At 43.6% G+C, this 14,215-nt stretch overlaps 1 protein-coding gene across 17 annotated transcripts in view; it reads left to right on the plus strand.

The window, feature by feature from the left end:
- Window positions 1-14,215, plus strand: part of STXBP5 (syntaxin binding protein 5) — a 1,512,194-nt gene that overhangs the window by 712,885 nt on the left and 785,094 nt on the right. For all 17 annotated transcript variants that reach the window (XM_078649248.1, XM_078649254.1, XM_078649249.1 and 14 more), the window contains one exon: window positions 8,881-9,035. In XM_078649248.1, the coding sequence (XP_078505374.1) occupies window positions 8,881-9,035 (155 nt within the window). The remainder of the gene's footprint in view (window positions 1-8,880; window positions 9,036-14,215) is intronic.

Genomic DNA, 14,215 nt, shown 5'->3' on the forward strand with positions numbered 1-14,215 from the left:
ATCCAACAAGAGGTTCAATCCTAACTTTTCAAGGGTGCAGTAGAGTTACTTCCAGAGCAGGATGCTACTCTCAGAATTTCCTGGTCTCCAAAAGATGGCAGCCTCCGCTCAATACTACACCTCACGATTCTGAACTGGACCTTCAAGAAAGGAAAAGTTTGAAATGCTGTCTCTAGCTCAGGTTTTACTTACGTAGGAAGAAGTAGTCCGGATGATGTCAGTCGACATGCAAGGTGCCTATTTCCACTCCCCTACGGTGGCACAGGAAGTTTATGTGCTTCACAGTTGGGTCTGAGCACTATCAGTTTGCGGTCCTTCCGTTTGGCCTCGCTTCTGCTCCTCAAAACATCACTAAGGTGTTAGTGGTGGTTGCAGCCCATCTCAGATGGTGAAAAATCCCAGCATTCTCTTACCTGGACGACTGACTAATCAAAGCCAGTTCTCCGAAGATGGTGTCTTGCCACTTGAAGACAACAGGCTGTTGTTAGACCTGGGTGCTTTGATCAACAAGCCCAAATCGCACCCAGTGAACTTTCAGCGCATCCTGTTCATCATGACAGTTCTGGACACTACATCGAGTTGAGCCTTCTCCCCTCCCATAGTGTTTATTATTTTTAGGGTATGATTCCAATGTTTCAGAATGGAGTGATCATCCCAGTTCTAACGGTTTATGCCTGCTCAGTCTGCCAGATTCCTGCATTCTGTTGGTCACCAATGCACGCTGGAACATGATGGCCCTCCAGTAGTGCCTTTACAGGCAGCAACACCGCAGACCTCTGTAGAGCGGTATCAAAATCTCTGGTGACATAGCAGTCGATCTACATTAGTGGAGTGTGCACAGCAACCTCACACAAGGGAAAACCATTTCACCCTCTCACTCTGGTGTCCGCAGTGATCACAGATGGCTCCTTCCTATTGCGGGGAGCCTATCTTGAGCAATTGAAGATCAGAGGTCCAGGGTCTCCAGAAAAAAAGATATTGCACATAAGTGTTGCCCAAATATGAGCTTACCTTAGATAAATGAAAAGACAAGAGGCGTTTGTTAAAACAGGAACAAGTTGGTTTAATCTAACACTGCAGCCATAAAAGCCTCAACAGAGTGCGTCTGCTCAAAGTCTCTCGGTGTAAAACGTTTTGGCCGCTGTTATATACAGTTCATGAGGTACAGTAAATATATTTTCTATATTCCAAAAAGCATCTCAGTCATAAATCAACAACTGCTGGCATCTGAAAAGGACATAAATGGCTTTTGACCTCGTGGAGAGATAGTGTGGGCCAGTGTGTATGTGTCCAGATTCCTGTCATGAGCGTGTGATCTCTGCGTGTGGTGTGCATGTCATGTCCTGATTGGTTGAGTGTTTATGTCTACATGTGATATCTAACTTTGTGGTAGTTTGGGGAACCCAAGCCCTTGGTCAGGCATGTTTTATTGGGGCCAATTGCCTCGGACAGGTTTGTGGTGCAACTATTTATCTGTGGGATCGATCTGGGTTATCCCTGGGCGCTTGTTGATCTTTAGGTTAAGAGAGACCCCAGCAGTGACCTGGTATTCGATAGGCGTTGGTATCGGTCGTAGAACTTGTCTAACCATGTATCTCTGAGTTGGGATTGATGGGGAGGTCACCTTGATTGAATCTGACATCAATGATACAAGTTCATTGGAACTCCTGAAAATAATATAGCAGTCACTGGTATCATTTTCATCTGTATCCATCCCATGTGTATACGGTTGTCATAGCATACATTGACATTGTTCTTACTGGTATTGACACGGTTAAGTTTGCTTAAGTCAACGTACATTTGCATTGTTATTACTGGTAACACTATTGTAATTTGAGCATGGATAATTACACACATTGATCTTATCTGCTTGGTAGCAAGTTAAATGACTGGAGTGCTCAACATATGAACGAATAGTCTCAGCCGACTTCGCCTTGCCGACTACGAGTGGCCCCTTCACCCAGTGATATTCCACAACATTTTTCAGCTCACAAGAAAGCTCACTGCCCAAAATTCTGTGCCTTCCAGTATGCAATGCAGGAAGCATTGGTAGATGCGATATGCGGTGGAGCTTCCTGCTTCATTACGCATTTTCTCCCAAACCATTGCTTCCTTGTGTTTTGAGGAAGATTTGTCACACATAGTGCAAGAAATCCTAATTGCTCTGAACTGACCATAAAGGCTGTGATATGCAGACCTTATTCTCCTCTCTCTCTGCTCGCCACACTGTCTCCCTCAAAGGGTAGACCTCATCTCCCATTTGGAGGCACAGGTTTCACATCCCAAACACAAGAGACTACACCTGCATGCCTGGAGATTAAACGAGGCAGCTTGGGCTCTTTTTCACTGCCCCTGAAATGGTGGATGTCATAGTATGTTCATAAAGGCAATCAACCTAAAAGGTTTATTAAAGCAGATGAGCACATTTTTCACATTGTGTTTGAAAACTCCATAGAGCCTCTTTAGGCCTGTCTACCGGACATTCTACAATTCGCTCTCTTGCTTGCCTGACAGGGTTGCTCGGTGGGCACTGAAAATGTTTATCAGCCTTTCTGCGTTTGCCTGATCAGCCATCCCTTTAAGTCACCCATTTTCATCAGATTATGAAAAGGGTTCACTAAAAAAGTTTCTCCCTACTCCTTTTATCATTCCGACCTCAACCTTGTTCTCATATTTGTTATGCGTTCCCCATTTGAATCGTTGCGCAGTTGTTGGCTTTGAAGCTTACTAACTTTTAAGACAGTCTTTTTGATCACTATTACATCATCCAGACCTGTTAGTGAATTACCAGGCTTATCTCTGAAATCGCCATTTACTTTTTTCTTCTCAGACATGTTGGTTTTGAGAAATGGGCTCCCTTCCTTTTGGAGGTGGTTAGCCCGTTCCAGCTAGCCCAGTCCATTAACCTCCCAGTTTTCTACCCTCCGCACATACAGCAAAGGAGGAAGATAGACTTCACCAACTTGACTCCTAGGGAACAGTCACATTCTATGTGGACAGGATCTGAGAATTCAGGCTGGATGAACAGTTTTCTGCGGGATACATCGGAAAGATGAAGGGCAAGGCAGCCCATAAGAGGACATTATCAAGTTGGATAATTTTGTGCAGCTAAATCTGCTAGTTAGTAGCACACAAGGTGCCGCCAGAACATATGCACGCTCATTCCACCAGAGCCAAGTCTTTCACTTTTTAGCTGGCAAGAGGCATGCCAGGAGCTACGAACATCTATAAAGTTTTACCCTGTGTGTCCCTCTACATTTGTCACTTTGGTCACTCAGTGCTCTTGGATTTTTTGGTATAACTGACCATCCATCCACCTCCCGGTGACAAAGACTGCTTGGGAAATCTATTCAATAAGTGAGGAATCGGCGGGTAAAAGTTACTTATCTTAATAACGGATACCACCTGCATATTCCTCACCATAAATTACCTACTGTCGGTCGCCAGTAGGTAGTTATAGTTAGAACCTAGTTTCCATAGGAAAAGCATTTTTTGATTTGCTAAGAACTTTAGCATCGTTTGACATATCTTTGCAAAATTCTCCCCCAAAAAAGTCTACCCAGGTCACCTCCTATCCTGAAAGTTAGGGGGTGATACGTCAAGCGTGGGCTGAGAAAAAAGCGGAGTCCCAAAACGCGTTTTCCCCATTAATTTCCATAGTAAATTTTGAGGCAGGCTACAGACCGAACAGCTGAACGGAATTACCCCAAATTTGGCAAAAAGGTAGTGCTTGGTTCAGAAAGTGATCTTTTTTTTAAATGGTGTAAATCCACTCAGTAGTTGCTGAGAAATTTAAAAAAATAAAAGTTTCGATATCTAGGGCAGCTGTGGATTCGCGAACCCTCTCGAGCATAAGCTTTATCCTAATTGGCTGTCAACACTTCAAACCAGGAAGTGTTGGCAGCTATCTTGTGACTTGGTAGAACCGAGTCACAAGAAAAGAGAAAAACAAAGGTGAAAAAAAAGAAAACGGTGCAGGGTAGAAACACCCTGACCCCCTAGGCCTGCTCAGAGGGGTCCCACAAGGACCCCCCGGGCCAAAAAAACCCCACAATTTTTTAATTTCGGCGAAATTCGCGCTGGGGTCGCGAATCCTGCTGAATTTTTTTTTAAAATGAAACGCGGGCTCCTGCACTTCATTTAATTGAGGCCCCTGGGTGGGCCAGGTCCCGGGGGCATTTGCAGCAAATATATGCGGGGGGCCCCCGGGGATCGCCACCCCCAGGGACTTGATTAACATTATGTGCAGTAGGGCACTTGGCCCTCCCGCAGCCCTGGGGACTGCCACCCCCGGGGCTTCTTCTTTAATGTGTGGGGGGCCAACCCCCGGGCCTTTTATTAATTATTTGGGGGGCACACGCCCCCCCCTGCAGTTCTGGGGACATCTTTAAAATAAAAAGTAAAAACCTGTGTGGGGGGGTCGAGCCCCCCACTCCCCCCGAGGACCACCACCTCCCCGGGGCACTAAAATGCAAATGCGGGGTTCCGTTAAGGACCCCCGAGCCCCAGGGACCACCACCTCACCGGGGCTGTGCACTAGGTGGGAGGGGGGTCGGGCGCCCCCCTCCTGGAGCCCCCCATGGCCCTGGGGACCACCACCCCGAGGGCCGGCTCCTGCAGTGTCCCGGGGTGCCCACCCCCGGGACACTGCTCTTTGCTATGGCAGGGTGGGAGCCGTGCGGCTCCTGCCCTGTCATAGCAAACACTGGTTTAGATTTTGTGAGCGTGAGCAGGTTTCCTGCTCTTGCTTACAAAATCCAACCCAGATTGCTTTTCCATGTTAGCAGCTCCCCTTGTGGAAAAGCAATGCCAGAGGTGTAAAAAGGGGTGTGGCCTTGGACTACCTCGATGCATCGCAGCTCTGTGGTGCTTACTGGAGGTACCTGGTGGGCTATTTGGCCCCCAGGGACCCTCAGGATTCAAGGGGAATTAATCCCTCAACCTAAAACCTGCCAGGGGGTGCGTTTGCAGAGTGTTGAAGGGAGGGAGCGGGACCGATGAGACGTGTGTAGTTATCCAGTGACTCCGCCAAAACCCAAGCACTTATAAATTCACCATGCACTCTCCTTGCAGTACTCTAATCATCCAGTCAGTACCCGTGCACTCATGCAATGACCCAGACACTAACACATGCACTGCTACAATACCCTGAGCACTACCCATGCAGTCTAGCCATCGCCCTGTCAGTACCCATGCACTCCTTCAGTCACCCAGTCAGCACCATGTACTTATCCAGTCACTCCACCAAAACCCAAGCACTTATAAATTCACCATGCACTCTCCTTGCAGTACTCTAATCTTCCAGTCTGTACCCATGTACTCATGGAATGGCCCAGGCACTAACACATGCACTGCTACAATCCCCTAAGCACTTCCCATGTAGACCTCTAACCACCTACACACTACTGATTCACTCCTCCAATTACCCAGGTAGCACCCATACTCTCTAGAAATCCGTCTGTCACTACCCATGCACTCCTCCACTCACCACTATGTACTTATCCAATCAATCCACCAAAACCCAAGCAATTATAAAATCACATGCACTGTCCTTGCAGCACTCTAATCATCCAGACACTACTCACGCAATGATCCAGTAACTAACACATGCACTGCTGCAATCCATTGAGGAATACCTATGCAGTCCAGTAATCTCCCTGGTACTACCTATGCAGTCCTTCAATCACCCAGCCAGCCCTATGTCCTTATCCAATCACTGCGCCAAAACCCAAGCACTTATAAATTCACCATGCTCTCTCCTCGCAGTACTCGAATCATACAGTCAGTACCCATGTAGTTATGCAATGATCCAGACACTAACACATGCACTGCTACAATCCCTGTGTACTACCCATGCAGTCCTCTAACCACCTACACACTTCTCATTCGGTCCTTCAATTCCCCTGGTAGTATCCATTCAGTCCAGCAATCACCTTGTCACTCCCCATGGAGTCCTCCAGTCACCCAGCCACTACCATGTACTAATCCAAACACTCGCCAATACCCAAGCACTTATAAATTCTCTCAGGCACTCTCCTTGCAGTATTCTAATCTTTCAGTTAGTAGCTATGTACTCATGCAGTGATCCAGGCATTAACTAATCACTGTTACAATCCCATATGCTCTACCCATACAGTCCTGTACCCACTTACACACTTCTCATTTGCTCCTTCAATTCCCCAGGTAATACCCATGCAGTCCTGCAATCACACTGTCATTCCCTGTGCACTCCTTCAGTCACCCAGCAACTACCATATACTAATCCAAACACTCCTCCAATAGCCAAGCATTTATAACTTCACTACACACTTTCCTTGCAGTACTCCAATTATCCACTCAGTACCCATGCACTCATTCTAAGTGTCTTTTAGCATAGCACTGGCTGTAGGCCTGATTAGTCAGAGTCAGTTACCATCAGTACCCATCAGCAAAAAGTTGGGGGCACAGGAGGACTTTCTGCTCCTCTATTGGTTCTTTCTGCACATCTCTTCTTCCTGCACTTTTCTTCGCCTTTCTGGTCTTCTGTTGCCTCTTTCTGCATTTGTCTTGATTCTTTCTGCGCTTTTCTTCCTCTTTCTTCACATGTCCTTCCTATGTAGACAGGGTTAGAAATTTTCATTTAAAAAACCTTTAAAATTCACTGAAAAAACCATAGGTTTCAGGCATGTTATAATTAGAAATTAGCATTTAAAAAACCTTAGAAATTTACAGAAAAAACCATAGGTTTCAAGGACGTTATAGTTAGTTGGAAATTTCTCTCGTAGTAAAATATAGAAATTGCCCCATTATAGTTGGTTCAGCTAACTATAACTCGCGCCCCCGCAATGCGCTGCTGATGACGTCACATATTACATCATTCATGATATGGTCAGTGATATCACTGATGACATCACTGATGACATCATCCACGTGAAAATCTGATGCACCTCATCACACCCTAATATAACCCTTGATACATCCACTCTAAAATACAGACTACCATTTTTCAAACCATCGACATACCAGTTAGTACATATCTACTCACTAATTTCTAGCTCTACAAACACATCCACTCATTCACCCATACAGTCACTCATACATGCAGTCAGCCATTAATACAGCATGATCTTATGCACTCACATATCTATACAGACACTCACACACTGCCTTTCATTCATAGACTTACTCACGCACCTAGTCGGTCATGGATATAATCAATCACACTCCCAGTTACTCACCTGCGCAGTTATACACACCACTTCACTAACATATACTAACACATACTTACTCTCTAATACAATAACTAATACAAGCACACACTGATCCATACAGCCACTCTCACAATCAATCACTCACTCTCACATAGTCAGTTATACACTTAAACACTCACATATACTGCCTTTCCAATATGCAGTTACTCACACATGTACCATTGAGACCTCTATTCACTCACCAACCCACCCACCCACACACACACTCACCCACCCACACACACACTCACCCACCCACACACACACTCACCCACCCACATAGCCCTTCACAGATGCATTCTTGAACCCATACACTCAGAGAATCATCCACTCAGACATCTATGCCCAGTCATACCCCCCCACACACACACAGACACTCAGGCACCCATACAGATACTCAGACAACCAATCAATAAGCCATATAGATTTTCATTTAGCTACTCACCAAACCATGCAACCGATTAAACACCAACTGACAAACTAAACTGTGTGAATATCTGTATCAGTCACTAACCCATGCATTCATTAACACACATTTAATGACTCACTTATACAGTTAGTCACGCACCTACTAAATCATCCATCCAGATACTTATACACCCACTCATTCTTCAATACACCTTGGCATATATATATATATATAACATACATAAATTTTTCAGAAACACAGTCACTGGATGGTGTCATCGGTGATGTCATCAGTGATGTCACTGATCATGTCATGAATGATGTAATATGTGACATCAGCAGTGCATTGTGGGGGCGCGAGCTATAGTCAGCTGAACTAACTATAATGGGGGAATTTCTATGGTTTTGTATGAGAGAAACGTCCAGCTAACTATAATGTCCCTGAAACCTATGGTTTTTTCAGTGGATTTCTAAGGTTTTTTAAATGCTAATTTCTAACTAGAATATGCCTGAAACCTATGTTTTTTTCAGTGAATATAGATATATTTAGATATAGATAGATATATAGCGACACAGTTTCTTTATGGCTTCAGAGATGTCTATAGGTTGAGCATGCAGCGCTGAGGTGGAGCTGGTGCTCCTTACCACCGTGGAGAACTATTGAAGAGTGTCTGGATCCAGACTGGCATCTGGGATATTCAAAACGTGAGGAATCTGGAGGAAGATGTAGTATTCACCAGGTAGATCGTAAGCGAAAGTAAGAACCTGTCCTTTATTTTCAATGAAATAAGTAAACAGACAGTCGAGTGGATGAGAATATAATGTTTGGATAACTTGACGTAATCTTTGTAAATCCGATTATCCCTTCTCTTTACTAAAACTTAGGAACACAGCACTGTTTGATATGCTATTACTTCAACCCCTGGCTAGACATCCCCTTCTGGACCCACCCTGGTAAGAGGAGAGGTTTATTAAATGGGACATTTTTCTTATAGAAAAATGTGTTATACGATGCCGGTTATGTATGTGTCAAAATGAACAAACAACCATGGAATAGAAACAGCTAGGATGAAGGGAGAATCAGAGGAATGAAAATTACCTAAATAATGAAAGGATTTCTTAGGACTCTGCCTTTTGATGGTAAATGACTTGCATTGCATACCTTAATCTTATGTGCCTCTTAATGAATTGCTGGATTGTTTTAGAGGCTTTGTTAATTTCTGATATGTATTTTCTTTTACAGGGAACCTTTTATCATTCTGTCTGGTGGCCTTTCATATGACACTGTAGGAAGACGGCCATGTCTAACAGTCATGCATGGGAAGAGCACTGCAGTATTAGAAATGGATTACTCAATTGTTGATTTCATAACGCTGTGTGAAACACCATACCCTAATGGTGAGTACATTATTCATCTCTCAAAATGTTACTTTATGGAGCCATACTGTAAATATTGAATTCTATGGGCAGGGCAGTAAGTCCCATTATCAAAAGGTAATTCCTTCCATGCTGCATGTATTGAATTGTTACTACATTGGTGCATTGAATGTGCCAAAGGTTTTGGCACGTACTGCTGATATACTATAATATAGCTCACCCTTCAGGACTGTGGGTCTCTAGAGTTAATTTGAATAATGTGTATAATTGAGCTAGACTATCAGTTTGAGATCTGTGAAATATAGATTGGATGGTGACAAAGTGCAGTTTATGTTCACCATTGGGCCTTTATCTGCTTGTGCTTTTTACACAGTTGACTAGACCTTTTTGGGCTGGCAGCAATATCACCTCATTGGATATGATTAAAGAAAAAGTGATAAGAAATTAGCACATTCATTGATATAGTTCATCTGTGAAATGCAAGTTCTTTTTGTGTTTTTTAAATGTTTTATTTATGGGCATATATAACAGGCATGTGATACACAGGGGAAATAGAATGTAATACACAAGGGAATGAGAAAATAAAAAAAAGACATCAAATTCAGTACTAGGTACAGTTCGCGCCATTGATTGTTGCCATATGAAGACAATTGCTCTTGTTTAGGACAGTTGAGACCAATAGAGAATTGAGAGAGTATAAGAAGGGGTGAGAAGAAGATCAGGCAAGCATACAAGTCACAAGCAGTGGGGGCATGATAGTGCAGGCCAGAGTGAGGTGCATAATGAGGTCGTCACACATTTTTTATTCATGCTCAGTCTCATATTAATTCTAGTGAATGTGCATTAATCATCCTCCGGTCCGTCCGTGTCAATAGGGAAAAGCAGCAAGTAATCTCAAAGTGGGTGCAATATGTTTTTAGGTCTAGAGGCTGGGGGCTGCAGTGTTACATACATATCACTTGTGGTGTCGCAGTAGATCAAATCACGAATACAGGCCTCTACCGTGGGGTTTGTGATGCCACCCCAGTGCAGAAACACCTGGTCTTAGCCAACAGTAAAGCAATGGCCGCAGAGCGCCGGACTCCTGCCAGCAATAGTTTAACAACATAGCCCAGCAGTGCCATCAGTGGGGTCGGGGTAAGTAAAAAATCTATCATGTGTGACAAACTGGAAAAACGTTCTCCCAATAAGAATCTATTGGTGCGCAGCTCCATTCCAGATGTGATGAATTGGCATGTTCCAACGCTCATCAGGGACAGTAGTATGATCTAGTGAGGCCCATCTTAGCCATGAGGTGTGGGGTAGTGTATGCCTGGTGCAAATATTTAAAATATGATAATTTATGTTGATGGTTATTAGAAAGCAACCGTGTCTGCTCACAGCAGTAGTACCACGTAGTGCCCGTAAAGGGTCCCCCAAATCTCTCTCCCACATGGTTTGCGCCCTCTCCACCCCACCAGATCTCATAAGGAGAGATGCATGGTATAGACGAGAAACCAAATGAGCACTGTCCGGGACCATGATCAGCTTAGTAAGTGGTGGGAAATCCATAGGTTCTATATGAAAAGAAGGTAGTTTAGTGCGAATAGTGTTGTGTAGTCATTGCAGATTGAATCTGTCCCTATATGACACATTATACCCCTCTTTTAGCAAAATCACAGACTGTAGTGTGGCGTCAATGAAGAGATTTTGAGAAATAAATACAAAAACTGGGCAGTATCACCATCTTGATAATGGCATTCTGCCAGCAATGGATAAGGGATTCTTAATCCACTGATCAATTTGGGATGATAGTCTGTTGATACCAGGGCCATAATTGAGGCAGAAGACCTCCGAACAGCTCCTGTGGAGGTAGATGCCCAGGTATTTCGGGGATTCAGCACACCATTGCAATGGGAATTCATGGGGGCAGGGGACTGTAGCCTCCGTCAACAGAAACATTTCAGATTGCCTCCAGTTAATAGTAAGTCCCAGATATATCCCAAGCCATGCGACCTCTCGGAGGAGGAGAGTGAAATGCAAGTATAATTGATGTGTGCTCTGTTTTGGCACTTTTCATTTCGTTTTTGACACGTATTATATTAGAGGAAGTTAAGAGGAAAAAGGGAAGAACAGTGAAAGAGGGGAAAAAAAACACGCAAATATACTTCTCCTCCATCAGAGGAGTTGTTGAAGCAGCTTAAGCCTGACTTTGGGTAACAGAAGATGACGATGAACAGGTATCTCGAGTACTTAAGGAGGGTCTCATTGAGTCTGCCCTGTAAGTTATGTTCCTACTGACAAAGCCAGGTTTGCAGGTTTTCTATGATCCATGCCACCATGAGCTACACTAGAGAAAGAAGGTGGCCTTGTTCAGGAAATAGATCATCCCTGACGGCAGTCCTGAGACAAACCTGCAAGTGCCCTGAACATCTTGGACTGATTGTTCCATGATACTGTCTATTTGTTGAATTCTGTTCCATAATTAATTCCATAGATTAAGTGGTTTCAGACCAAAATTATTGTGTGGGAACGAGAAATGGCCTCATCAGTAGTCATCTTAATTACTGCTGAGGCCATCTCTTTTTTTCCCTCGTTCCTGAATTAATTCTGAAACTGCAGTGGATATGTCGATATCTGGCTTCAGACACCTAGAAAATGCAAGTTTTACAAGAAAAGTATGGATGTTGAGTACTTTCTTCCATTGGCATATACAAGAAAAGATACAGAACTTGGCATTAAAAAGACTGGTCTTCTGAAAACATGGATCATCACAAACGCACAGCAAACAAGGAGGGATTTTTTAAAGTTTAGGGTGGATTACTTGTTTCGCAGCATCTAGGGTTGTGCATAAACAGCATAGTGTTATTTTCAGTTTTCTTACCAGCAAGGACATTGTTACCAGCATTACTGTCAAAAACCTAGTTTAGCCTCACAGCTGCTAAGCATAGAGCACTAGAGAACATCTCCAATGAAGACCTAATTCGCCATCCACCACATGACAGGACTCCATCAGTGTAAGTAACTGTTTATTTTACAGTTAGTTAAAACCCTTACAGGATGAATCACGGTAGGGCAAACTTAAACGAGCAGTTGGAGCAGGGCATGAGAAAACATTGTATGCACGTTAAAAATAGCCTGAGAGAGTTAATTAGGGTCTTCAAAAGAATAAAGTCCATTTCATTGGTACAAATCAAAGCAAATAGTTTAAAAGTTTACTTAAAAGTAAGTTGTGGGCACGTTGAACTAAGCCTCCAGAGCTGCTAAGGCCTATAAAAGAATAAAGTGCATGTCACTGGTACAGATCAGGACTAGCTTTTAGAGAATTGATATATGAGCAAGCAGTGGACAGATTGAAATAGCTGCTAGGCTCCATTGGGGCTTAGATAAAGGCTTAAAAGACTAAAGTGCAGGGCAGGCAATCAATATTGGTGGAAAAATTAGTAGTTAAAGTGGAGGAGAGATCATTGTTAGTCAAGTGTTTCAAATTTGTTGTGTAGTGCCTCCGTTTTCTCTAAAGCTGCACTGGTTTTCTGGGGATGATCTGTGCCTGGACTGCCCAAGCTTTCATGTCTTCTAGCAGCATGCTGGCAAATAGTTTAGCATTGTTTTCAAAGAGCACTACAAGGCTATATAATTGCTGGGATCAGATTTTGAGCCCTCCCTTGAAGGTTGGTTGAATAATTGATCCCCTCTTGTAGTGTGATATACAGTTTGTTACCAGACGGAATCTAAACAATAGGGACATTACCTTGCCCAGAATGAGGGGTCAGATAAAAAGGGGGCTGGTGGAAGTCTATTTGGGCCAGGTGCCCTGTCTTTCTGCATTATTGACAATTTTAGTCTGATGCGTTCCTCTATCAGGCTGGTTACACAAGTTGAAGGAGTCGCACTGACAGAGTGTACCACTGATAGATCAGTGGTGGTCATCTTTGAGACTTCCATAATGTCAGAGTGAGCAGAGATAGCTGTTGTTTGGGAGGCAATACCTCCTTGAAGTTATTGTCAATTGAGAAGTGTGTTGACAAAAATAATATCCATGTGGTATCAGGAATGTTTGCGTTGGTGCCTTTCTTGCCTCTGGTTATCATTTGGTTGATCATGGACCCGTTTTGTTTGGAGTTTTTTGTTTTGGTAAAAATAAGAGACGGGCCCAAAACTTATTCTATTTTCTTTTGGTAAGTCAGACTGATCTTCTAAAATTGACCCTGGATGTTTTAAGCTTCAGTTTTGCAGTTGCAAAAAGAGGATGCCGCAAAAAGTTGCACACATTGTTATTTACTTCTCGCTTCAAGGCCTTCTGGTCCTTTGTCAGCTTGAGTCTTGCTGAGCTCTTGAACGTCGTTATACGGGAGTAGTGCTTTGTTTGAAAATTCTGGAGTATGTGGTCTGTGAAAATTAACCATTGTTTGATTGGAGAACTGATACGTGCGGCAGTTGCTCGATATTGTGTTCTGATCCAGATGTTCGCCTTGGAGCCAATCTCTTCGTCCCATTTCACCCTTTTAAGAATTTCAGTATGAGCCCCTAGACTACGGAGGGAAGGCAGCCTACAGTTGCGGGATGTACATTTCCAGGGCAATCTTCTGCAGTTTGAGATCATTTTCAAGTTGGTTTCCAAGATAGAAGTTATCAATGGACCTGAATAAGGCGGCCGAGCACAATGTGAAGTAAATATAGGAAATCAACTTTTCTGAGGCTCACTTCCAGTCAAGCGGAGTATTTCTGCTTGTTCGGCATTTGAGGAGCCTGAGGCCAAGAACTTTGCAGTCCATCTAGAAAGATCTGCTAGTTTGCTCCTGGAAGTGTTCTTGGGCACCTTTTATGATGGAATGTCACATGTTACATCCAGGTCGTTGGCTTTCTGTCCTTTCACACCGCCAAACAAGTTTATATTGAAGTCGCTAGATAACAAGATGTTAACCAGCTGGACTTTTATTTTTAGATTTGTTATGATTGTTAGCAGTTTCTTCAGGTTAGCCGATTTTTGTGATCCATAGGACTTTACATAAACGTTGACGATTAGCAGAGATTGCTTCAACATGTTCTACAGAAACGAGAATTGCATTGCTTGAACCCATGGTTCCTTCAAGGAGATCTTCTCCGCTGTGCAAAGATGAAGACATCTAAATCACTAGGCCACCTTTTGGACATCCATAGCTGCTGACTTTTTTTAAACCCTAGCTTCTGATGTTCTATGGAACCCGTCAGCGGGCCAGTTG

This window comes from Lissotriton helveticus, chromosome 6, assembly GCF_964261635.1.
Source record: "Lissotriton helveticus chromosome 6, aLisHel1.1, whole genome shotgun sequence".
NCBI lineage: Eukaryota > Metazoa > Chordata > Amphibia > Caudata > Salamandridae > Lissotriton > Lissotriton helveticus.